Source organism: Embiotoca jacksoni, unplaced genomic scaffold, assembly GCF_022577435.1.
Source record: "Embiotoca jacksoni isolate LCO1_2020_lvr unplaced genomic scaffold, fEmbJac1.0.p SCAF_16, whole genome shotgun sequence".
NCBI lineage: Eukaryota > Metazoa > Chordata > Actinopteri > Embiotocidae > Embiotoca > Embiotoca jacksoni.
The window spans coordinates 2542921-2569817 of NW_027185296.1; the positions used below are offsets into that span (position 1 = coordinate 2542921).

Genomic DNA, 26897 nt, shown 5'->3' on the forward strand with positions numbered 1-26897 from the left:
AACTCAAATATTTCCAATCATCTCTGATTTGCAAGATGCTTTTTATTATAGGAAGTGAATACATCAATCTTGACGATATTTTCCTCAGTTAGTAATTTTTGCCAATTCCTGCAATTTTACCACAAACAAATCACAAAACTGCAAATGAAATCACAATTTTTGAAAAAAGCTGGTGCAAAATCAAACATTTTTGATTCTAACAATCACACAAAATAACGTGAAATGGTGGGAGTGATTTGTTCTACAACTACAACTACTACTACTACTATTGCTACTACTACTGCTACTACTACTACTACTACAGCATTACAAATACTGCTTTAGCCAGTCAGTACCACTTCTAGGACTGTTGTAGTAGCACGACTACATCTGCTACTAAACCTGCTCCCACTACCAATACAACTAGCTCTACTGTTACTCCTACATGACAAACACTACCCCTGTACTATATTTTGAGAAAGTCCATTCATGGCTTTGGCAAAACAACCTCACCATTAGATTCATTAGAGTTCGATTGTAAGTGAGACGTCCACCCAACATTTACAATTTGATGACAGCTTTATAAATTCTATCTGCCGAGGAAGACTCGTTTGATATGATCAAAAGTTTTGGATTAGCTTTTTAATTGACCTTGTGGTGAGAATGTTTTTTCAGTCTACTACTAATACTGTCACCAGTACCTCATTGATCTGATACTACTGCTATGTCATTTATAGAAGACGATATGATATAGTTCTGCACTATTCCAGTGCTTATAGAGGAATATACAGAAACCGATTTGCAGAGGTTTATTGTGTCCGATATGTGATGTGCTGAGTTGAGTGTTTCTGTTGTGCTGCAGACATTCCTGAAGAAGAGGCCAGATACTGGGCGAAGAAACTCGAACAACTTAATGCAATGAGAGATCAAGATGTAAGAACTTCACTCTGTTTCACTCCCTGTATTCACTGTGTGTCACCTGTGTTTCCTCATCTATTTACTCCTTCCTCCTGATAATGTTTTCTTTTACAATCTACTCTGCTTATTTCACACCTCCCCTCTTCATTTCCCCTACTCTATTTAATTGCCTTCTATGGCTGCCAGTAACAGAAAAATTGCCAGTTAATATTATTTCCAACCATTTGCCTCAGACAAAGGGTTGGCTCTGATTTTCTTACACGTCTGTTGTTGTTGTTGTTGTTTTTTGCCTCAGTACGCGTATCAAGAAGAACAGGAGCGACCTCTCCATGCACCGTCCACACAATGCTGTGAGTGTCACCGGCCTCTTCTGTCTGTGTCTACCTCCTCCCGTCCTGTCTCCTGCTGTGTCCTTTTTATGCCTTCTCTTTTCCCTCTCCCGACTCCATATGCTCCATCGCCGTGACTCATTGAGAAGGGGACTAGATGGGAGGTAGAAATGAGGCTAATAGACAAAAGCAAAGGATGTACAGAGGCAGGGAGGGAGGTTGATGTGATTAATCATGAATGCATGCCTGCCTGAACACTAGAATGACTTATAGGTGATAGATGTGTGATGAATAGGAGCTGACATATGCCGGACGTCAAACAGACACACCACTGTCTGTCTGTCTGTCTGTCTGTCTGGTTGGTGATGCTAACACAGGTGGATCCGTGTGTACAGTATACATCTGCAGTCAGAGCGTTTGCTTTGCACCCTGGTGCCTGTGTTTGTGCAAAGATGATAACAGCATGTATGTATTTTCTGGTTTCTTAATGGCATTAAAAACAGCTGCAAATACTGATTTACCTCACTGATGAGCACACATATTTACCTCTCAAAATAATTATTTCTCAGGGCTACCAGTCTCCACATGCTTGTTTACCTGGCCTTGTGTGCTGCTGATGTGTTTAATTTGTGGCCCAAACCTAATTTGGGTTTTCCAATCCTTTATCTCTTTGCAGGTAATTGGAGTCTGTGGGGAGATCAGCAAAGTAAGTTTCTTTCATGTGCAGCTGCTAATGACTTGGAATGATTCTGTATTTATTGTCCATGTCTCACTTAATGTAATGATCTCCTTGGGTAGTTTTTCCACAGAGACCATTAGCCAAGAAAATGTATTCCTTCTGCACACATCCTCTCTGAACTTCCTTTCAGCTCAGATCCATGTTTCTGTGATGAAGTCACACTGTTAGAATTAAATTGAGTAAAGATACATACATATTTATGGAGCTCCCAAAGGGTCATGGCGAGATTCTTATGCATTCATTTGCAATACCTTTCTTTTTCTTTTCCATCTGAGCCATATGTCTGTTTGCACTCAGCTGCTCCGGTCCTCATTAACAGTAGTATTTTGGTCCAGTTTAGCTATTATATGCTTCCAGTTAAAGGAAACAGTCTGCAGATACTATGGTGAGGATAGATGCTGTGACACATGTGATGCATGAGTGCTCATTCATTTTAAAAGGCCTAAAAAAGTAGTCTTGCCGTGAGCCTTCGTCGGTTCTGGACATATTAGATAAGGTACATATTAGTTATTTTAAGTCCATAATTTCTTGAGACAGGAAGCACATGCCCTCTTCAATTTCCAAAATCATATTTTTTGTCTCTTTACTTTTATTAGTTACAGGTTGATTTTTTTTACTTGAGTCCCTCAACATTGTTTCCTGACTATCCAGAGAAGTCTATAACAATGTTGAGATTTGAGTTGGCTTCAGTTATTAGTGTGCACTGAAAGCAACAAGCTTATCGAGCAGCAGTTACTGTGCTGTCTGAACTTCTTTTGTCTGAACTTCTCAGCTTCACAGCCTGCATAGTGTCTTACTTTACTGTACTTTACAAACAAAGATGTTTGAGCAGTATACAGCCTGAAATAAATACCTCCAGACACAAATTAGGGCTGAAAAATGCTTTTACAGACTTATTTTCTGAATGAAATAAAAAAAAACAATTTAATATATATTTTTATTCACAGTTAAAATTCTTCCAAAAAGATGCTAGAAGTGAACACATACTTCTGAGATCAAACTTATGGACTCGTTTTTTGTTTGTTTTTCACAAAATAGTTGAAAAATAAAAAAAATGATCAATTATTTGCTACCTGGCTGGTGTGAAACAAATTGTCCTGAATCCCAACTTTATAGTTTAAAACACTAAAATCCTCTTAATTATTTACTGGAACTGCATAATAGAGTTCTTACTGATCATCCTCCTTTTGTCTCGCCCCCTCACTGTGTCCTGTCTCCCAATGTGAACGTGTGAACAGACGAGGACCCAGACAGTGCCGTGGATGACAGGGACAGCGACTATCGCAGTGAGACCAGTAACAGCATCCCGCCTCCCTACTACACCACCTCCCAGCCCAACGCTTCCATGCACCAGTACCCCATGAGGCACCAGGATTACAGACACTCCTACACCGACGACATCCACGAGCTGGTGTACGATCACACAGCCATGAGGTAACGAGCGTGCTGCAGCCTGACTTAGCTACAACTGATGTTGAAGAAGCAGAGCAACAGAGAGAGGCTTTGTTTTGGTGAGATAGGAAGAGAAAAACAATCCAAAAGAACAAAACTTTTTTATGTTGAAAATGTAACATCCCAGTCCCCATCTTAAACACAATATTCCTGTGTGAATTAATCCATTCTCTAGTGTATAGCCCTGAGACAGCTGAGCCCCTGCGGCCTTGTTTTGTTTCACTTTGTTGTACATAGTAACATGTCCCACTGTGCTCTCCTCCTCTAGAGAATAACCCTGGCCTCAGTGTATACAAGCATGCTGGGGCACAGAGTTCTTGTATACAGGTCGTGTATGAAGTGGGCCTTTTGTGGTTATGTTTTCTGTGTGAATGTGTATGTGCGGGCCTGCATCTTTTGTGTGCATGTTGAGTATGTGAGCATCAGAAACCCCATGTGATCTCATCTTCGCTACCTTGTGCAGAAAATAAATTAATTTCTGGACATGACGATAATTCAGTGCAGTTGCAGGCATGTTTATAAAGGCAGCAGAGGAACTCATGCGTTTCTCAGAAAAGTTGAAACAAAAGGTTGACCTTTTTCTTTTGATAAGACTGAGATAAAGGGTCAAATAAATCTGTGGGACTCAACCTCAGTGAGAGGTCTTTGTGCAGAAGCTTAAAGGATAGGCTCACAATTTAAATAGGGTTTGCTTGCTGTTATTGTTCCTCCTGTTGGTACTGTCTGTTAAGAGATCCCTTCCTCACACGTTTCCAATGTAAACGATGGAAGGGAAAATCCACAGTCCTCGCTCTGACCAAATGTGTCCATCTGTAATTAATACCAGCATTCAATAATCTGAGTTAAACTGGTTAAGTGGTTATCGTTATGTGCAAAATTCGCTCCTCGTGTTGCCCTGTTCAATGTGTCCTTGCTGAGCAGCAGAGGATGGAACACATAAAGGAGGAATTTACCCACTTGATTTGAATAACTCAGACTGCTGGCTTCTGGTGAACTTTAGAGCAAGGAAAGTGGATCACTTAGGAATCGCTCTCTTAGTGGCCAGCTGGAGGAACGCTGACGGCAAATAAAAACCCTAGAATGTTCATCTGGACACCTGATGGTTGTTTGAAGACAGAATTGTGAACGTATCATTGACCAGGCAGCGCAGAGGCTCAGTTTAGTTAGTGCTTTCTTTGAAAGATTTACACTGAGCTCTACTGATGCTCCTCTCCCACCTCTCCCCTCCTCCCTACCTCCCTTCCTGCTCCTCTTACCAGACGCTATGATAGTTTAGACTCGGCCACCAACGGGCGCAGCGATATCGACTCAGGCTCAGGGTCGAGCCGGCGCACCAGTCGTCAGTATTCTCTAGACAGTAGGCACTCGCTGTCCGATAGGTGGGTCTCTGTACCTCCTCTTCAAACTCTCCTCCTCTTCTTCCTCCTGCTCCGGCCTGTGACTCCGTTTCGCTGTGACGTCAGTGGTGGACTTGTCCCGTCCTCCTCGCTCGCTGTGCTTGCATGCATGCGCTCTTACCCTATCTCTGTACATGTATATTCTATATTTACTTGTAGAAAACAACTGGTCCTGCATCTATACTTAACTGTGTTCCTGGTGAAGAATCACAAATAAGTATCACGATTAATGTATCATACTCATCCCTTCTACTGTTGGAAGTTCTGTGCAGTTTTCTGTTTATGTGTGGGTGAGTGATTGACGGGATGTGTGTATGTGTGTGCTGTTTCCTAACAGTCAGAGACAGAGAGGTTAATTGTTGAGTTTACGGAGCCGCCCCTGCGCGAGTCTGTGTGTGTGCGAGTGCACGCATCTGTTGTCATGACAGCTTGTTATTACAGCCTCACCCTGTATGTGAGACTCTAAGAGAGGCCCTGTCTTATTCTGGGTGTCCTGTACTTAGTAATTATAAACATTTAACTTCTACTTGTGAGACAGCAGAAGGCCTTCAGCCCAATAACGGGGCCCTAGCAGAGAGGCCAAGACCGATTACATTCATTTTCATCTTCATTTCATGTTTTGTTTTACTCTTTATGTGTATTTAGACTCAAGAATAATGTAAGCATTTGTCACTGACTGTGTCAGTCATTGTGTTGGATGAGAGAGCGATTGTGAGATAGGTGGTGAATAGAAAAACAACACTGGTGCTGTGATTGAGTGTTTATGTGTCCATTCATCCACACTTGGTTATCCCCTCTGGCTCACAGCCTAAAACCAAATTACACTTCTCTCCTCTACTGCTCCTGCACTTTTCATTATTGAACCAACATGACTGTAATCAATAGAGACAAAACAATAAGGTGTGAGTGCTTGTCCGAGTTAGTTTAGGAAATTGTTTTTCTGTGTCTCAAATCTATCTCTGACTCATAGTCTGTCTCGATGTCTAATAGCCTTATTCATCACTGTGAATGAATATCATTCAAAGAATATTATTCACACATTTATCTGCAAAAAAAAGATGTCTTTGTTCAGCCAGGCTGATAAATTACCTTCAACCTCTCCAGGTTCACTTCTTTTCATTTGAATAGGCCTATTTATATCTTCAGTTTATGAGAAGTGTGTTCTTACATTTTTGCAATCAAGTGTGCTTTTGAATGGCGTCTTTTTCTGTTTTAATTTTGTGTGAACTAGTATCCATAGTAACCTTTCCCTTTACTAAAAATATGATTCCCCTTGCAGTTACATAGATGCATCTCTGGCCTAAAGCCCCTGCTCTGAGTTATTTGAGTGTTTGTTTTTAAATTCGCTCCTCTTTTCCCATTGGTTAGCTGTCTCCCCACCTGGCCCCAACACAAGCTCCCCAAGTATCTCTGTGACTCCCAAACTCCTTATCATGCAAACGTGGGAAGCCCTGTAGGTTACTCTGAAGCCTGTGTGGGTGTGTTAATCTAACACGTGTCTCTATCTCCCCCTCGCTTCAGTCCCACAGACAGTCGTTACGCCTCGTCGGGCGAGTTGAGTCGAGGCAGCTCTCAGCTGAGTGAGGAGTTTGTTCCTGAGGATGGCGAGAGCTTGCGAGGTTCGGAATTGTATGATGAAAACGACTCCTACCATTCCTGCCACTCCTCTGTCAGCTATGGCAAAGAAGACTCCCCAGGCTGGGAGGGTGAAGACCAGCAAGGCGTCTACAGCGACGAGGGAGGCTACCTCAAAGATGGAGGGGAAGAGGGGGCTCTGTATGACGAGGGGGAGGGAGACACGTACGTGGAGGAAGGAGAGTACAACTATGAAGATGAGGAGGAGATGCAATATGAGGAAGATGAAGATATGTATCAACTGGATGGCACACTCGGTGAAGACCAGGATCCTCCCTACACCCCCACACCCACAAGCACTGCCCCCACCCTGATGCCTCCCTCTGATGGTCTGTCCTCCACCAGGCCGCCGTTGGAAAAGCAGGCATCATTGCATCAGCAGCGACCTGCCCAAGATCAGCTCCAGCCCCCCAGCACAGCTCCTGGTCTACCTGCGGTCACACAGGACAACACGTTGCCCCCTTTCACTGCAGATTCAACCAAACCTCCCTTTGCACCCTCACAGCAAGATCTGTCTGTCACATCTACATCCACGCCCACAGACGCATCACAGGTTCCAGACCTGGACACCAAGCCCCTGGAGCCTGAGCCCCAATCTGAAATGCTGCTGGAGGAACCTCAACCTCTCGAGCCGCCTCCGACAGCAGAGAGCACCCCCCCAGCTCCTGAAGAGAAAACAGAAGAGCCTCCTGTTCCAAGGTGAACGATTTTATAGTTTATACACTCAGTGTTACAGAAGAAAAAACACACAGTCAACATTTCAGTTTAATGCGTCAGGTATTGCTTTTTGGCAATAGCCATGTACAGTGTGTATATTATACAGTGAAGGTTACGTACTTCAACAGATGGCAACTAATGGCAGCTAAGCATTAATTATGAAAAATAGAACAGAAACCTGAGAAGCCGTAGGGACAGGAAAGAAATTCAAAAACAGATAAACTAATGACTTAATAAGTTAACCAATCTTTTTTTTTTTTTTTTTTTTTTTTTTTTTACAAGACTGAGCATCTAAACCCATGTTAATGGCTCTGCGAGACACAGAAGTGCTTTGAGCCGAGTGCTGACATGCTCATGATTAGGTTGTATAACGTGCTCATTGTCTTATTTTATTGTGTTAGCTTGCAAGAATTTTGCGAACTAAAGTGCAGCTGGGCATGATGGGACATGACTAGTACAGATCAGTCAGAACTCGCGTTACATGTTATTACAGCAGCATAACATAGTTCGAGTTTGGCGTCTAGGTTCCGGCGTCAGCTATGAGCAAATATCTTAAGAGCCTGCAGGTGGATGCTAGGGTGTTCGGGGTACTGACAGAGGGCAGCAGTGTCCTTGATAGACAGAAGGGGTGAGATGGGAAATTTTCACTACTTAAATAGACCATCTACCTGGGCGGGTGTGTACAATGTATATTAGATGATTATGGAGTATGAGGGATGTCACATGATGCAGATTGGAGCAGCTGAAGTTACTAGCTCGCAAGCATCGCTCTAAATACTGTCATCCTTCAAACAAGCTGTTGGCATGGCGAAAAAAACCAAACATCTGCCTTATTTATTACCTATAGTTCATAGAGGATACATTCGCCTCACATTTCTGCTTCCCATTAATGTGTTTTCTGCCATATTGGTCCATAACTACAGTGATAACATACAGCCTTTGCTACTAAAATACATGCAGTATGTAAATAAACAACTTTATTTCCAAATTATACTTCTCTCTTTACCCTTCAGCTTCCCAAAGAGGGAAATCATGGAACCTGGTCCTGCACGAGCCAAGGCCAACTGGCTTCGACTTTTCAGCAGAGTACGACTTCAGCTTCAAGAGGTACAGCCAGGATGCGTGTGTGTTTCGGCGTATCTTTGTGGTGCATTTGTTTACATTCATGGCACATGAATACCCATGTTCATAAGAGTGGTTGAAACAGTTTGTTTTGTCTGTTGCTGCTCTGCTTTAATTCATAACTTTTTGAGCTCACTGACATGTGACATCAGTCACCCGCATGCTCGACTGTTACTGGTTTTTTTTTTCAGCTTTTGTTGTTTCAGTCCACCCAGTTCTTCCCCGTTTTTGGTCGCTGCTCTGGATTATATTGTCTTGTGTTTATTTGATCGTTTCTGTTTACCCCTTGCATTGTTTTTTCGCCATTTCATTATTTTCTTTTCAGTTGTTTGCCATCCTCGTAACGATTTGCATGTAGTCCATTCTGATTACCAGGGCAGGAGCAGACTCTCAGGTGGGTGTGGCTTGTAGTGTGTTAATCACTCTAATTAATATTATATGTATCCTGTACGACTCATAGATATTTATAGAGAGACATGAAGCACATAGGAAGCCGCTGCAAGCCTGCTAAGTGTCATTTTCAATGCCTGGTGTTTATATCAATCAAGACTATTTCTATGCATCAGTGTGACGTTAGTATCGATGCTGTGTGTCATTCTTTGAAGAGGCAAGCAGACAAAGAACATATCTTTCAATTATAGAGCAGATAGAATTAGGAGAATGATTTCATGGATAGCCATCTGGCTGTAATCTTCTTTTTCTCTGATGCTCAAACACAGAAAACCCACTGCTTATGTCAATAATCACCACACGCATTAAGAAAGACACTACTCGGCTTGACCACTCTCCTCATCTCCCTCGCACTTGCAACTATTTTTTTACTTGTATTCTCTATTATTCATTGTAAAGGCAGTTATTGTGGAAACAGCTAATGGTGAAACTCACCATGAAATAGAGCTTTTTGTGAACGAACACCATACAGTTTCTCTCCGTTTTCTAGTTCCCCCTGTAAAGGTCAAATAAAAGCACTCAGTATAGTAGTGTGATACAGTATGCTTCCCATTTTTCCAGCTGCTGCCGTAATGGAACCCTGCCTTTGTCTGCTCTTTCCATCTCATCTCTCTCTTTCTCCACAGGCCCGGGGCGAAAGTGTCGGCATCGCCTCTCTGCTTTTATCAGCAGGGTAAGTAACCGTGATGCTGACACCACTTCGGTTATTGAAAATGTATAACCTGCCAACCACAATGCAAGCCTATGGCCTTAATGTCTGAATGCATTTATGGTGTAATTGATTCTTCGTGTCCAGATTCTCATTAACAACTGTAGCTGAAAATGTTGCTGTTGTTACATTTTCTCTCCAGGATGGGTGGTGCTCTGTATAGCATTGACAGCATGCCAGACCTCAGGAAGAGGAAAGCGATGCCTCTGGTCAGAGATCTGGTGAGTTTCTGCACTAATCTCTTCATATTCCTCTGACTAAGTGTCTTACGTCTCCCCAGTTCATCTATCACTCAGCTCAGCAGTCAGCACTCAGCTACAAAAGCTACTCCTGTTTTCTTTCTGAATCTCTCCTATCTTTTTATTTACATGTTCTTTTTTCTAGTTTCTGGTTCATTTTACTCTCTTTTGTTTACATCTTTTAACACTCTGCAACTCATCTGCTCTGCTAATGGATAATGTATTACCCTCCTATTAAAGCCTGGCACTGATGTGTGCTCGATGCTGTCATACAACAGACCCATTGTTACCCCACCCTGCCATCATTCCCATCCCTTCCTGACTCTCCCTCATTAGCAATACGACTGAGAAGAACATAAATCATCTGTAGAAACCTCTGACTCGTGTGTAAAGTTACTTTCTTGCTGCACAATAATGACAACATAGTCACTTTTCTACCCTAGTTGTGAAGACATGAACCTCAACGTTTACTAGCATGGGTACATATTCAGCTCCCAATCCAACAATCCAAGCAGTGCCACACACAAGTAATTAGTTTGAATGACTGTCCTGATTAATTAATAAACATCTAGGAAACCGTGACAGGCAGACACAGGCAGGTGCAGCTATGTTGGTTTCCTGTCACTGTCTCTCTCTGTTTCACACACACGCTCAACTTGTCAGTGTCTCAGGTCATTGATTGGACAAGGTCGGATTCTGGCTGAATGACAATTGAATATTTTTTTATTCGGATATCTGGTAATCCGATGTAGTTGTAGCGGTGACTTCTGCAAGTCCTCCCCATCCTTCAAGTCTTGTTTCTCCTGTGCTTTATTGAGGATCTTGCTATAATGAAAAGAACTATAATACTCACACAGCGAAAGCATCAATTCCTCAACAATTCTTGCATTTGTACTTCTTTATCAAAATTCCTTGCTGTTTCTTGCCCTTTTTTTAACATTACATTTCTACCCTTTTTTTCCCAACTTCACTGCAACAGGCTATGGTGAGTAACACCAACATTATTTGCTATAGAAACACTTACAATAGTGAGAGTATACTAGTTATCTTTTACCAACAAATTGGTCAATTTTAAATACATTTTTTTTTTTTTTTAAAAAAAGCACTTTACATTTTGCAGCTGTCACCTCCACTTTGTTGTAACTATTCAGGAAAACATTGCCAGACGGCAATAAGAAACATTTCCTCCTGGGCTGCACTGAGATTGCTCTTGATATAAAAGGATATTAAATGTGGGAGCTGAGAGAAACTGACCCCTCCTCTGCTGTCACTCAGTCCTTGGTCCAGAACTCCAGGAAAGCAGGCATAACCTCGGCGCTGACGTCCAGCACTCTGCACAACGAAGAGCTGGTCAGTCCTCATTTACATGATCTAATCAAAGTATTTCACCTAATGCCAAAAGACATTCTAGTGTGTCCACATATGCAAGGCTTTACTCTGAATGATCACTGTGCTGACCCTCCATCTGTCTCTTCTGTACCCTTGTAGAAGAGTCATGTCTATAAGAAGACCCTCCAGGCCCTCATATATCCCATCTCCTGCACCACCCCGCACAACTTTGAGGTGTGGACGGCCACCACACCCACTTACTGCTACGAGTGTGAGGGACTGCTGTGGGGTATTGCTCGCCAGGGAATGCGTTGTACTGAGTGTGGTGTGAAATGCCACGAGAAGTGCCAAGACCTGCTCAATGCTGACTGTCTGCAAAGTAAGAGAAATGTTGAGAAATGCTACTACATTTCAGCCCCTAAAGGATTAAAAAAAACCACTGGATTACAATTATGATATCATTTAAATTTAGCAGCCCATGGAGTATGTTTATTTGTATGTCTATGTGCATGAATATGAATATCAAGGCAAACTGAGGGAGCGCCTCAAAACGATGCTCCACCACTTTGTTTCTCTTAGTGAGGAAATATAAATGTTTTCTTGATCCGGTTAAAATACATTTATATTTTTTTAATTCCTTGAAGATCCAACCATCTTCAAAGCGTATGTCATGCAAAAGAGCCAATAAAAACAAATGGAATGGTCAAAGTTGTCATATAGACATTTAGGGTGAATTGACTGATTGACGATGTCAATTCAAAACTGTTTTGATCTGCTACCATTTGCCCTGTTAAAGTTACTGCATTACATTTTAATACAAACTTAACACTTCCTGTATGCATTTAAAATGAAAAACCCTTCAGCATTTCAGTAAACAGAAACCCTTTATTTCTTAGCAAGGTTTTTATTGAAACAATTGCAGGAATTTGTTGTGACTGAAGTCAGACAATCACACTTTGGATAAATATTCAAGAACAACCAATGAATATGCAGGAATCAGCTAGAAGTTGTAGTCGCAGCTAGCATTTTTTTCAATGTGCTAATGTTTTTGTTTTATTAAGAGAGAACTATCTAGTCCATTTATTTCCTTGTAAGTCTATTTGTCAGTGACAAACACGGAGGTCCTGATCTTCCTCCTCATCTCCTCTCACTCCTACTTTCTTATTTTCCTTGTTCTCTTCAGAGGATATTAAAAGCCATTTGTCTTTTGTTGTCATCCACCTCTAGTTTTTCCATATCTCTTTTTCTCAGCATTTTATAGCTCTGCAAATCTGTCTGCCTCTCATTCATGAAATATATATATGTTTTTCATCACCTATACAGTCTTCTTCACTTGTCTGTATTTTAAATTGAAATCACAGTTTCAAATGGTCTTATAAATTGTGAAAGATTATCCTCAGAGCAATTTTCTGTTATTGTTATCATTAATTACATTCAATTCTATAACTGTAAGCACAATTCTGTGAAGCACATCTCGTATAACACCATTTCTATTTGGCTTTATATGTCTAATTCCTGTCTTTTTCGGATTGATTTTCCAGGAGCAGCAGAGAAGAGCTCCAAACATGGTGCGGAGGACCGAACCCAAAACATCATCATGGTTCTGAAGGACCGCATGAAGATCCGTGAGAGGAACAAACCTGAGATCTTCGAACTCATTCAGGAAGTGTTCACTATCCTCAAGGCCACCCACGTCACCTATATGAAGCAGATCAAACAGAGCGTGCTCGATGGCACCTCGAAATGGTCAGCGAAGATCTGCATCACAGGTGAGAGGGGAGTCACTTTCGGTTCGGTACAGTAGCTTTGAAGGAAGCTGGCCGGCACGGTCAGCATCAATGTCAGGGGAAACAGCATGTGTCGGGTGTTTGTGTCTATAAAAAGAGATGAGCTGCGGTTTGGATGATGGGAACACAGGTGGCGTTTATGGGGCAGTAGAGCAGAAGGTCAGGTGAGTTAAGAGGCATCTGTTTGCCTCCAAACACACTCACACACACTGTGGCTGACCAGCTTGGCCATTTTTTTTTCTTCTCCCTAGTGTTGTGTGCCCAGGGTCTACAAGCCAAGGATAAAACTGGTTCCAGTGATCCATATGTAACTGTCCAAGTGGGAAAGACGAAAAAGAGGACCAAAACCATTTACGGCAACCTCAACCCTGTCTGGGAGGAAACATTTAATTTGTGAGTCATGTTCTCTTAAAGAAATATATGAAAAGTGTGATAATCAGGGCGGGAAATATTTTTTTAAATTAATTCATGTGTTGAATTTGAAGCTCTCCATAGTGACGTCTTCAAACAACATTTCAAAATCGGAGTTTTAAATTTTAGATGACAGCAATAGTAAACAAAAAGCACAAATATATATTTTTTTTTTTTGCTGTATAAATTAGTTAAACTAATAATTGATTATGAATATTTTTTATTCATTTTAAGTGAGTTATGTAAACATTTTAGTTTTAGTTGACACATATGCTGTATGTTGATTAAATATTTTCATATTTTTTTTAAATGTGTTTTTTTTTGTGTGTACTTTAAAAGCATTTGATATATAATTAGTCACGATAGTAATCCATCTGCTCTTGCCTGTCAGCCGTGGCTCACTCTCACTGCTTCTGTGTTTGTAGTGAATGTCACAACTCGTCAGACCGCATCAAGGTGCGAGTGTGGGATGAAGACGACGACATTAAGTCTCGTGTGAAGCAAAAGTTTAAGCGAGAGTCAGACGACTTCCTCGGTCAAACTATCATCGAGGTCCGCACTCTGAGCGGAGAGATGGACGTCTGGTACAATCTGGGTGAGTTGAATTTTTACTCCCCCTCGCTTATGACACCGCAGCTTCTTACTGGCCTGGTCAGTTTATCTCATCACGCAGTTGTGTGCCTGACTTAAAACTCCTCTGTTGACTGAGCTGCTGAATGTTTTGTGCTCTTCACAGACAAGCGTACGGACAAGTCAGCTGTGTCCGGGGCTATCCGCATGCACATTAATGTAGAGATCAAAGGAGAGGAGACGGTTGCCCCGTATCACGTGCAATACACCTGTCTGCATGAAGTAAGCTCAGTCTTTGTGTGTGTGTGTGTGTGTGTGTGTGTGTGTGTGTGTGTGTGTGTGTGTGTGTGTGTGTGTGTGTGTGTGTGTGTGTGTGTGTGTGTGTGTGTGTGTGTGTGTAAAAAGAGAATGGTTCTCATGTTCTGTAAATGAATACAGTTTTGGGGTAAACTGGTATTATGAGTGTGAATGTTTTTAGTCTACTTTTACTTCTATTTTTTTTTTTTTTACTTTTACTTTGACTAAATATATATTTTTTTTCCTCTGCTGGATTTAGCTGTAGAATTTACAAAATGTGATTATACACACAAAACATGTATAATTTGAAATTACCACACAAATATTAAAAATATGCAGTCACTTTATTGCAGGTTCAGCATGTGCTTTTGAGTCAATATGATCTGTACTGGATGTGGATGATTACATCGCATAATAATGGGAGATTGGAAATTATGATTGCGTGAATCTTTGATATCACTTAATGTGTGTGTGCGTGTGTTTGTGTGTGCGTGTGTGTGCGTGTGTGTGCGTGTGTGTGCGTGTGTGTGCGTGCGTGTGTGTGTGTGTGTGTGTGTGTGTGTGTGCGCGCGCGCCTCTCTGTACCAAGCTGCCCTAATGAACCATGCTAAATAGGTTAATTTACTTGACTGATGTGCACGTCCATAATTGATCCATTCCAAATTAAACTTTCCACTCAGTGATGTTTGCTCAGCTCCACAAAGATTAAAAAAAAAAAAAAAACACTTCCAGCAGCAAAGACACATTTCTGCTCTGACTCTGTGAAGAAAACCCTGCTGATTGATTGTTGACCAATCGTTGCTTTGTGTATGGAGTCATTACTCAGGTCATTACTCAATAGAACCTTAACTGACAAATGACCGCTGTTATTGCTGCGCGTAAGTGCCCATAAACCCACTCAGAATGTTTTACAGTGGTGCAATGCTTTATGGCCGAGGCAGCACATTGTGTTGGCCTCATAATGGAGTTTTATGACTCTTTATGTTGCACAGCTGACAGATACAACAGATTGAGAGGTTGTAATCTGCTGTCTTTGTAAAATTAGAAGTATATAAACTCTGATTACAACTGAGCGAGATGTGAACAATCATTTGAACTTCTTGACTACTTCCTACTAATTTTAAATCTGTGTTATATGTTGTTGTTTTTTGGCATTGTCTTCCCTCATGACTTTTAGTGCACATTTTTTCCCTTCGTCCCTCTTCTCTCTCATGCTCTGTTTTCTGTCCTGCAGAACCTCTTCCATTATGTGACAGATATCCAGAATAACGGGGTGGTGAAGATCCCCGATGCCAAAGGGGATGATGCATGGAAGGTCTACTTTGAGGAGACTCCACAGGAGATTGTAGATGAGTTTGCCATGCGCTATGGAGTGGAGTCCATCTACCAGGCCATGACGTACGTTCATGTCTGAAAACCTGACTCCTTTTTTTTTTTCAAGACTGTGTTTGAGTGCCTTGTTGATTGTTTTCATTAAGCTCTCTGCTGTTATTATCCAGTGTTTTCTCACATGTTCGTTCCTCATTTGCAGACACTTTGCCTGTTTGTCATCGAAGTACATGTGCCCAGGTGTGCCTGCAGTGATGAGTACCCTGCTGGCTAACATCAATGCCTACTACGCCCACACCACCCAGGCAACCAACAACGTCTCTGCCTCTGACCGCTTTGCTGCTTCTAACTTTGGGGTGAGTCACCACAGAAACATTTAGCAGACTCAGTATATTATTTCACATATTTGAAGGTTTCCTTCTTTGTCTTGGTACAAAGTCACTGTCCCTTTTTATATGAAGCAGTCTGGTGTGTCTGCTATGTGTGTTTTAACACCAACAGAAAGAGCGATTTGTGAAGCTTCTAGATCAGCTGCATAACTCTCTGAGGATCGACCTGTCCATGTACCGAGTAAGATTGCTTTTTTCATCTCACTGTTTACGCTCATATTATCTTCTATAATATCTTCTGAAATATCTGAAATGTTTCTCTTTCTCCTTATATGTCTCACTTCTTGAGAAGCAGTAAAACAAAGGAGGCGGATGTGTTAATTAGACTGGCAGCTCCTCTGAAACATGCACAAACACATTCAGGAAACACTGGACACCCACACAGTAAGACTAGGGTTTGCTGGCAGTGAAAATTGTGTGACCAGGCTGGATCTTGCCCAAGGACACAAAAAAACACGCTGGACAAGAATGGATGTGAAGAAGTCAGGTGTTGTGCCTCACTGTATTTTTCTTTTTCTGTTTTTTCATTGTCTGACGGCAGAACAACTTCCCAGCAAGCAGTCCTGAGAGGCTGCAGGACCTCAAGTCCACTGTGGACCTGCTCACCAGTATCACCTTCTTCAGAATGAAGGTACAGTCCCTTCTTCCTTCACCATCTGCTAAAGTCATCCACTCAAACCAACCACTGTAATCCACACATAGGAGGCATTAAACTTCATCAATAATTTTCTCACAGTATGAAAGCAGAAAGAAGATTTCCACCTTAAAATGAACCTAGTGCTGGATTTCAAAATGCAAACTGCTTCTTTTCAAGGAGTCATTATTTCTTTGTCACTCTTATTATGTAAACAATCGTGAATCAATGCGCCCGTCACTTGTCTAGTTTAACTGTTTCTCTGCTTTGTGTGTTTGCGTGTTTAGGTCCAAGAGCTCCAGTCTCCACCCAGAGCCAGTCAGGTGGTGAAAGATTGTGTGAAAGCCTGTCTCAACTCCACCTACGAGTACATCTTTAATAACTGTCATGAGCTCTACAGCCGCGAGTACCAGACAGATCCGGTAAGAAGCAGCAGCGATGAGCTGAATGTCTGTGTCGGTGTGTGTAAATGTGTCGCTATTTCTCTTTTTCAAAAACTTTCAACTTGAATTTGCCTTTTTGGTATGACTGTAATCACGCAGAGGCATTTGCCCTTTGTTCAAACAAAGTATGTAAAAAAATATGTAATATGTAAAAAAAAAATGGGAGCAAAAATGTAGTACATTATTATATAATTTACTCTGAAAAGAACATTTAGAAACAAACTACTGCAAGCAAATTAAAATAGTAAAAATATCGAGGCAACTTTTGAAAGCCATAACAGTTTCATGTGTTGTTCTGTTGGTTTTCCACAAGACTGTGACTTGTTCTCAAATTGTTGGCTGCTTCTGTGTTAATATCCGCCAAATTTATATTAATATAATGTAATGTTAATATTCCCCCAAGAACATGTTGAATTTGCTTTGTGCTAAAAGTATGTTATATTAGTTTTCATGTCTACATACAGCACGTTTCAATATGGCAAGGTGTGCTGCTTTGTTTTTGTCAGTTGTTTTTTTTTTCCTTCTTCTTCTTTTGTGGCAAAACTGACAGTCAATTTTTTGGAGTTCCCAATTTTTTCTCTGCTGACACACCAGACTTGGTCACTAAACTTGAGTCAACTTGAGTTTCTGGTTGCTCATGATTTCCAGACAATCTACCACTCTGTATTTTTTATTTGGAGGGAAAGCAGTGAAGTTTACTTAATCAATCACTGGACAGCTACAAAAAATGTTTTCAATTTTCTTTTTCTTTTATTGAATTTGGTTCAGTCTCTTTGAAGAAAAATGCAGGATAAATTGACACCTAACCCCAAACTCAAAACAAGAGTTGACTTGTCATCATTAATGTTCCTCGATTTGCCCTCATTTGATATGTCGAATGCACTCTGACACTGTGTGTGTGTGTGTGTGTGTGTGTGTGTGTGTGTGTGTGTGTGTGTGTGTGTGTGTGTGTGTGTGTGTGTGTGTGTGTGTGTGTGTGTGTGTGTGTGTGTGGTGAGTCCCCAGCATCCTCTCAGTCTGGGTAGGCCAGGCCAGGCTCCTCCATCCATCACTCCTGCATCTGATTTCAACAGGGATTTCTAGAACTTGCTTTGAGCCTTCATTAAAGCGGCAGCCCCATTCCGACTCCCCCGTGAATTTCAAATAAGAATTTTTTTCCTTTGAATAAAATATTTCATCCTGAGGGACATTGCTATATTTTGTTGAAATCTCTGCAAGATCATTCTTCACTCTTCAAACCCTGCGGCGCCCAGCTTCATTTTTTTTTTCCCCCCAGCTATTTCAAAGAAGTCGACCAGACAGTTGACGTTCAGAGTCTGTTTAAAGCTGTTTGAGCAGCAAGTGTTGAATATGTATGAATTGTTGAATTAACAACACAGTCAAATGTTCCTCCAAAAGTTCCTCTATTTGTCAGACAATAAAAAATACTATTAGTAAAACTCACATTACAGTTACAGGACTTTGCAACTTTTCTGGTTGTTTGGCTCATTGTTTTGTTTTTTTACCATATGTGACTGGAGGTTTGGCTGAAGTATCATTATGATAAGGGTGAAGAAAAAGACACCATGGCTTTGAAAACTTACAATACAATGCAATTATCCTCTCAGCATATCTTATAAAAAAAAAAGTGGCCAGCACGCAAAACTTCCCCCAAACAGTCAGTGTCGATTTTCATTGAGAATCTACTTGTGTCGTTGTATTTCCAGGCCAAGCAGGGTGCAGTGCCTCCAGAGGAGCAGGGACCCAGCATCAAGAATCTGGACTTCTGGTCCAAACTCATCACACTTATCGTCTCCATCATTGAGGAGGACAAGAACTCTTACACTCCCTGCCTAAATCAGTATGTCTCTATATGTCCTGCCTCTGTATTCTCTTTTTTTCACCTTTCAAATTTAATCGTAGCTCTTTTTAATGACATTTTAATGCGATACAGTTTTCCGCAGTTTCTCTCAGTACCACTAAATCTGCACTCTCAGGCTTTCTTCTGCCTTGCTCATTTTCATATATGTTCTCCTTCTCCATCAAGATTTCCCCAAGAGCTCAATGTGGGTAAAATCAGCGCTGAAGTGATGTGGAACCTATTTGCTCAGGATATGAAGTATGCAATGGAGGGTGAGTGACACAGGAGATGATATAATGTAGTTGATATTCAGATGGTATTTTCAATTTTTTTTACCTTAATTTCTAAGAGTTTACTTGTAAATACTTTAGGGAAACATACCCACGGCAGGGCATACTGTCTGCTGTTCTTAATGGTGCTCCCTCTCTGTTCATCTATACACAACTGAATATTTAAAAATCCTAGTGAAAAAAGTGTAACAATCATACACAGATCATTTGCGCTATGGTTAATTTAGTGTTATCCCAAGCACGCAGTAAACTACATTACCTGCAGTGGAGATATTTTCCAAGTTTGTTGAGTATGTTGAGTGAAGTTGTTTTTTTTTTTTTAAAGTGAATATCTCTGAAGAATTTGGTTGTTTTTTTTGTCAAACCTGAAGTATATCATTAATATTTTATTTTAGCATAATTGGTTCTCTTTCTTCCATTAATGACAACTACACAAGTGATTGTGTACTTAAAACCACAGATTATTTTCAACAAGTCTGTGAGGAGGTGTGTTAAACTCCTGATCTCTGCCACTGTGTGCACAATAGATCTGTGATTATTGCAGATCAACGCAGTTTAAACACAAAGTCTACATGGATTTGATCTGCTCTCACCTTTTTTTCAGAACATGAAAAAAATCGCTTGTGCAAGAGTGCCGATTACATGAACCTGCACTTCAAAGTCAAGTGGTTGTACAACGAGTACTGCAAAGACTTGCCCTTCTTCAAGAGCAGGGTGCCTGAATATCCTGCGTGAGTAGCTTCTAGTCTTGCACAGACACACAACTGAAAGAAAAAAAAAAAAAAAAAAAAGCAAAAATGAAAAATGAAAAATAAAGAAATCTTTTGTCATTTGGGGATGACAGCTGGCAAATGTCTGAAATGTTGCTCTCCATAGGTGGTTTGAGCCATTTGTCATCCAGTGGCTGGACGAAAACGAGGAAGTGTCTCGCGACTTTCAGCACGGCGCTTTGGAAAGAGACAAAAAAGATGGGGTAAAAGTTTCCAGCTCTTCTTATCTTCCCTTCAGTCCTCTGGAAACGCTGAGTCACTGTTGTTCAGGCAGAATTACTGTAATCCATCCTTTGTATTTCCTCTTGTCACACTCAAAGTTATCATCCACAGTTTCGCCCTCCCTTCCGCTCTGCCTCCCACACTTCCCCCTGCCTCTCCTGCGCTCATCAAAGGCAAAAATAGAAGCTTGGACACCGCAGCGGAGACGTGGATTCTTTAGAAGTTTAAAAAGGAGTGGTTGAGACTTGCATGTGCTTGAAGAGGAAGACAACTCTGTTACAGAAGGGCATTGTGAATTAATGGCCTTATGCCAGACTTTTGACTGCAGGAGGGCTGTCCTCACCTCATTACTCAGACTCCCCAGAGTAGCACCTACACACTCACCTCTAGCCAATTAGGGACCAGGCACTAACCAGCAGCCAATTGCAAGGAGACAGACATGAGCTCCCACCTGTCACTGGGTGTCTGTCTGACTGCCTACATGGCTGGTCGGTTTTTGGAGGTCTGAGGCTCTGCACATGCCCTGAAAGATATCAAAGGTCAAGTTTATATATAGCACCTAATGGTCTGTCAATATGCTTCGAGTTGGGCAGAGGTCATATCTTGCCAGCCTCCTTTGAATCCCAGCTTGTCACCTGCTACCCTCTCCTCGAAAATGGCCCCTTTTTTCTGTTTTGTTTTTTTTCCTCTTGTATGTTTTTTCCACCAGTTTAAACTCTTTCTGCACATGTTTTCTGCCCTGCAGTTCCAGGTCACGTCGGAACATGCTCTGTTCTCCTGCTCGGTGGTCGACGTGTTCTCCCAGCTCAACCAGAGCTTCGAGATCATCAGGAAGTTAGAGTGCCCGGATCCGCAGATTGTAGGACACTACATGAAGAGATTCGCCAAGGTAGATCAGTAAAGAATTTTTGGATTGTAATTCTAATCATTTTTCTAAATTCAGAAACTAAGCAACTATCCCCTGATGATTGATCTTTTTCTGTTCTCCTCTCCAGACCATCAGCAATGTACTTCTGTCCTATGCTGATATCATCTCCAAGTTGTTTGCCAACTATGTCACCATGGAGAAAGTGGTGAGTACCCAAAGACGTGATGAACCTATATTAACTATGTCAACTTAAGACAGTCAGTGCTGTTTGACACAGCCAATGGCAAAATATTTGATTTAATTTGTGTAGAACATGAACAGGTCTGTAAAGTGTATCGCTGAAGGTTTTCAGATGTGCATGTGTCATCTTGTTTTCAGCCCTGCATCCTGATCAACAACATCCAACAGCTGAGGGTTCAGTTGGAGAAGATGTTTGAAGCCATGGGTGGAAAAGATGTCAGTGATTCTGCTCTTTATTGCCAACCACAGTTTTTTACTAGCTTAGTTTTGTATAAGTACATTATTTAAGTATTTGGACACAGATGATTTGTTCAGGGTTACGGTTAGTATTATTACTGCACAATCCACTCAAGCAGCTGTCTGTTTTCATATCTGTACTGTAGCTGTGTGTGGAGGCAAGTGACATCCTGAAAGACCTGCAGGTTAAGCTCAACAATGTCATGGATGATCTCAGCAGGGTCTTTGCTGTCAGGTAGAAACACATTCACACACAAGCACACATCACAAACTGCATCTCTGCAGTACGTATTTGATTAAAATCTTTTCCTCGATAGTTTCCAGCCTCATATTGAGGAGAATGTGAAGCAGATGGGAGACATCTTGGCTCAGGTGAAGGGAACCTCAAACGTGGGAAACGCCAGCAGCGTCGCCCAGGATGCTGACAATGTCCTGCAGCCGATCATGGAGTTCCTGGACAGCAAGTGAGGCAACCTGCCATTTAGGTTAGGTTAGGTTACTTTATTAATCCCCGAAGGGAAATTTTTTCGCTACAGCAGCATACAGAAGCAATAAGATAATAATAGAATAATAGAAAAACAATAAAATAGCAGTAAAATAGCAGTAAAAAATATTAAATATAAATATAAAATATAAAATGCACAGTATATACAGTACAGTATATATCTATATATATTATATACAAACAACCAAGAAACACAGTCAACAGTGTTATTGTTATGTGATGGATTTTGCCAGAGGTGAGTTATTGTACAGTCTTATTGCGGTCGGCAGGAATGATCTCCTGTACATGGGTTCTAAGAAAGATTGTACAGTTCTGAAGGCATTTCATTGTTCAAGGTTTTGCCCTGACAAGACAAGCTCATGGATGCCTTTTTGTTTGTCTCTGCATTCAAAGTGAAGATATGTTGAACAGTCAAGTTTGCGTAGATTAAGTGAATGTGGAGACCAAAAACCAACTAACTTCCTTAAGAATTTATACTTAATTTCATAAACAGTTTGTGTCAGTCCAATATTAGTAGACGGCATTCAAACTCCTTTAAGACATAACAAAAGGCTTAAAAGGCAACCATGTGTTTATCTGACTATGGATGAGTAGAAAATCATTGAAATTCCCTAAAATCTGAGTTTTTGTGCTTTTCAGACGAGTCTTTTTTTTTTTCGTTCATGAGGGGATTTCTAGCAATCACCTTTTCCATTTATGATATTTTTTTTCTTCAGAAGAACATTGTCTTCCGTCCTCTGCTTAACATTAATCTCTCCTTTCTTTCCTGTGTCTCCCGCTGCTGCCAGCTTGACTTTGTTTGCAAAGATCTGTGAGAAGACGGTGTTGAAGCGTGTGCTGAAGGAGCTGTGGAAGCTGGTGATGAATACTATGGAGAAAACCATCGTTCTGCCGCCACTCACGGACCAAACGGTGAGAGCACACAGAAGAATTGGCACACAAACACAGGCATATAAAAGGCAGACAATATAAACAGTAACCTATAGATTATGTTGTTTACAAACACATAAAGAGTGATACGCATTTAACACAAACAGACATATCGACATCACTGAGCTTACTGATTATTTGAAATCAGTGCGAATATTTCTTTGAAGAAAGATCAACATTTCATACAATATGTTGTAATGTCGACCACAGTAACAAAGTAGACAGCAGAAAAATGACTTGCAAAGCACATAACACACAACACACATAAGCCCACACATGCAGTAATGCGTGCCTGAACACACCTCCAACTGCCAAGGCAGCATCAAAAGAAAAAGGAGCAGGAGGTGGAGAATGAGGAAAGGGAACACAAAGGCAGACATTTTGTGCCTGTTGCGATTCAAGATGGCCCTGGCATAAACAAAAGATCAAACTGCTTTTGCATCACATCTACATGACATCCTATCCTCTTCTCAACCCCTGCACACAGATATATTCAATATTGCCCCCCAGTGCCTTCATTCATCCAAGCAATCAAGATGAAACCCTTCAAAAAGAGTAAAAAAAAAAAAGAAAAAAAATAAAAGAAAGTGAAAGAAAAAAGGATTGCACCATATCATTCTAACTCCAGCTCATGGCTGCTCTCCAGTATGTCAGCCAACAATTATTTGTAGAGATTTCTGATTCATGAGTAACTCCCAACAGAGTGGCAGAAACATTTTTGCCCAAAGGATCTGGCCCACTTCCAAAAAGAATCATACATTTTGGAAAGCAGCCTCTCGTTTTTTATTTTTGTTGTTTGTTTTTTTTTGTTTTTGTTTTTTTGAATATATGTGTTCTTATTTATGTTTGGTTATAAACTAAAGAGCCTCATATCACTGATAAAAAAAAAAAAAGTGATAAATGATCAGTGCTAGCCAGTATTAGAATTACTGGTTAAGCCTCAGGAGCCACCAGTTCAGTTCAGCTTATCGAAGAGGATAATAGAAAATCAAGAGCATAGTAGAAAACAGTAAGTTTGACTTTTAAATGATAATTTCTTCATTTGAAGTTGCTGTTAAAAGCTTAAACACTTATTTGCTGAAGTAAAGTAACATAGTTTTGGCTCCCTGCTCAGTTCTCTACCTGTACTTAGTCCAGGCTCTAAACAGGTGTCAATTGGTCCATGTCCCTTCAGCCCTGGGGCCCAAACTTGTGTTTTTGATTGATGTGGGGCTCTTTGCAGCTTGACTGACCCTTCTCTCTGGTTGTTGTTGTTGTTGTGATTACTATGACATCCTGCTCCCACCGCTCTCCCTCCACAGATGATTGTAAGTACAGCACTCCTGCGTGTCTGTCTGTCTGTCAGTCCACAGTGGTCGATTCTCTGCTATATGTGGCTGCGATCTTCCCCTGTTTTTTACCCTACATCACGGTGTCTCCCTTCTCAAAACCTCACCTCTTGATCTGTCATATCTCTCCTCTCCTCTCCTCTCCTCTCCTCTCCTCTCCTCTCCTCTTCTCTCCTTTCCTCTCCTCTCCTCTCCTCTCCTCTCCTCTCCTCTCCTCTCCTCTCCTCTCCTCTCCTCTCCTCTCCTCTCCTCTCCTCTGTCTAACTCTGTCTCTCCTTTGAGAAGACAGAAGCATGGTGCATTCCTAACTCGTTCTGGTAGGTCCCACCCCCCACTCCCCTCAGCAATCTTCACCAATCAGTGCCCCCCTTTTCTGCTGTCTCTTCTTCCTGAACACTCTCCTCAAACAGGAAGTGGTACTCCTCTTTTCCGCCTGATGTTGCCTTGTTTCTTCTCATGCATTGTGTCCTTTTACTGGGACTCTGGTGGGGTGACTCTGATCTCTCGGTGGCTTGGTATCCAGTGTCCTGACCTACCTCTAGCCCTCCTCCTTCTAGTCCCCCCCCCCCTTTCCTACCTGTTTGAAATGTGTCCTGCCCTCCCACCCCCTTACTGTGGGTTTGTTGCTTGCATCTGATCTATTTCAACACTGCAGTCTTCTCTCAGTATGCTGTACAACACTGTACGTATGTCTCTGCAGACCTGTCATGTTGGTCTGTCCTGGTTTGGTTTCATGTCCTGTTGTTACTATGATTATTGTAATGATGGTATGATCAATAGTTTTTCTTAAGAGGTTATTGGTTTGGGTTGATGTTGGTCAATCCAGGTGCACTCAATGTACTGTTTGAAAATGCTCGTAATGTCTTAAAGCTCTATGGGATGGCTTCCATATTTGACCTGCAATGTTTTATTTGTACTTGACACCTACAGCGTTTAAGAACTTATTCTGCATAGCCTGAGACACTTCACAATAGTTTTACTGATCGATGTTGTTCTTGATAGCACACTGGCCAAATATACAGCACCACATAGAACGTGATGTTATTTTTGGGTAATTTTGTAATTAACAGTATTTCGATATGTCTCTCAATCAACATGATCTGTGCTGGTTTCTCATCAAACATCATAAAAAGTGCAGGAGTGCAACAACTTTGGACAGAAGTCCTCACATAGAGCTTTAATGTATTGAACAATGCATCTCATCAGAGTTCTTTCTTGAAAGGAAAAGTTGAACATTTTGGAAAATATAATTATTTGCAGAGAATTACATCACAGGATCGGTAAAGCTCTCATGTCTGTGTACTAAGTATGTAGCTCGAGTTAACTTGGCATGAAGAGTGGAAACGGGGGGAAACAGCTACTCCAGAGTTTCCAAGATATCTGCCTCCCAACACCTCTAAAGCTCACCGATTAACATGTTAATTCTCATTTAATTTGTGCACAAATCACAATTTTACAAAGCTTGCATGTATTCGATTGGCGACCACAGCTCAATGTGCGATGACGTTGCTGCTGAAGTTGAGCCAGGTCAAACTCGCTGGACAACACTGCACATTTGTTTATAGAGTTGCCTCGTTCAAATGAATTAGCACCCTGTGTTTTTTCAGACAAGGGGAAATTCTGGTCCGATCACAGCCGAAGAGGCTTTGCTAAGTTAAGCTAATGGTGTTCTGGCTGAGACATGAGGGTGATACCAAGTTTCTCATCTAATACTCAGTAAAGAAAGATAATAAGTGTACTTTCCAAAATGTCAAACTACTCTTTTAAATTTTATTTCACTCATAGAAAAGGTCATATGTTAGGGTGCATTTGGATTTTTAGTGTCCAGTAGTCCCACTGCTTCCTGTTACTGTTTTTGATTCAAATAGCATGTAAACTAATTAAAAGTGGCCTGGCCCCAAAATCAGACCACATAGTGTATTACCATTTTTGTACTCCACCGTAAAATAATGATCATCAAAATGGTTTTGAACACAATGCTGTAAAAGCAAAGATGTCACCTGCATATTTCTCTGTATCCATTTACTCTTGTCATCATGTTTTGCTAACTAGCAATTTGTTAAACTAACTGAAGAAGGTGGCATTTCTGGCAGTGATGAGTGTCCTCAAAAGCCCTCATCTGCACTTTTCTTGGCGCACTCTCATCGAGCCGATGAGAGTGAAGTCAGACAGCAGGAACTGGCCACTGCTTGAAGTATTAACCACATGCTCTCTTTCCAGGGGAGGCTGAAGAATGCTTCTCACAGTGATGTAAGGACTAAACCCCTTTAGATCAATGTGTCTTGTCTCTCTCCTCTATGTCCTCTCTCTGTGTCTCCGTGTCTCTCCCTCAGCTCCCCAGTCAAACAAAGCAGCGGAAATATTACGTTTTCACTTTTGTTTCTACACGACAGTCTTTATAGTGCTGTTTACTTCTTATTAGTTGCTGCACTCCACACTAATCTACATGCAGACATTTGTGACATAAACACACTAAAAAACACCAGGTCAAGGTGTTCAACAGCTACTTAATTTGACTCAAATTTCAAAAACAACACATTGTTTCGGGTCATGATTGGCTGTCTACATCACCACAGAAGAAAAAATAGGGTGTGGTTTGGCTGCAAGTAACATCACTGAAGACAGTGATGATTGGCGCTATCACTTGGAGGGCTCGGTTTATTCAACCAGTAAAGTCTGCTTGCAGGAGCAGAAGAATTGGCTTTAAGTTATAGATTTATCACAGCAGCCCCTGCAACCAAAGGCACACACCCTATTTTCTGATAGTTTATAATAGTAGCAGTGAAGGGAGG

General features: G+C 41.2%; 1 protein-coding gene across 7 annotated transcripts in view; it reads left to right on the plus strand.

Annotated features, from left to right (window-relative positions):
- The window catches only part of unc13a (unc-13 homolog A (C. elegans)), a 46910-nt gene that overhangs the window by 8679 nt on the left and 11334 nt on the right, over positions 1–26897 (plus strand). For 2 of the 7 annotated variants that reach the window (XM_069150205.1, XM_069150207.1), the window contains exons 6-36: positions 842–912; positions 1193–1247; positions 1903–1932; positions 3204–3399; positions 4677–4796; positions 6336–7148; positions 8180–8273; positions 9365–9411; positions 9590–9668; positions 10962–11036; positions 11175–11394; positions 12557–12784; positions 13054–13195; positions 13639–13808; positions 13950–14065; positions 15315–15478; positions 15612–15765; positions 15911–15979; positions 16340–16429; positions 16720–16854; positions 18582–18715; positions 18902–18987; positions 19610–19736; positions 19882–19978; positions 20743–20886; positions 20993–21070; positions 21244–21321; positions 21489–21577; positions 21660–21806; positions 22636–22759; positions 26326–26355. In XM_069150205.1, the coding sequence (XP_069006306.1) occupies positions 842–912; positions 1193–1247; positions 1903–1932; positions 3204–3399; positions 4677–4796; positions 6336–7148; positions 8180–8273; positions 9365–9411; positions 9590–9668; positions 10962–11036; positions 11175–11394; positions 12557–12784; positions 13054–13195; positions 13639–13808; positions 13950–14065; positions 15315–15478; positions 15612–15765; positions 15911–15979; positions 16340–16429; positions 16720–16854; positions 18582–18715; positions 18902–18987; positions 19610–19736; positions 19882–19978; positions 20743–20886; positions 20993–21070; positions 21244–21321; positions 21489–21577; positions 21660–21806; positions 22636–22759; positions 26326–26355 (4202 nt within the window). The remainder of the gene's footprint in view (positions 1–841; positions 913–1192; positions 1248–1902; positions 1933–3203; positions 3400–4676; positions 4797–6335; positions 7149–8179; positions 8274–9364; positions 9412–9589; positions 9669–10961; positions 11037–11174; positions 11395–12556; positions 12785–13053; positions 13196–13638; positions 13809–13949; positions 14066–15314; positions 15479–15611; positions 15766–15910; positions 15980–16339; positions 16430–16719; positions 16855–18581; positions 18716–18901; positions 18988–19609; positions 19737–19881; positions 19979–20742; positions 20887–20992; positions 21071–21243; positions 21322–21488; positions 21578–21659; positions 21807–22635; positions 22760–26325; positions 26356–26897) is intronic. The other 5 variants (XM_069150206.1, XM_069150208.1, XM_069150209.1 and 2 more) reach the window with 3 other exon arrangements.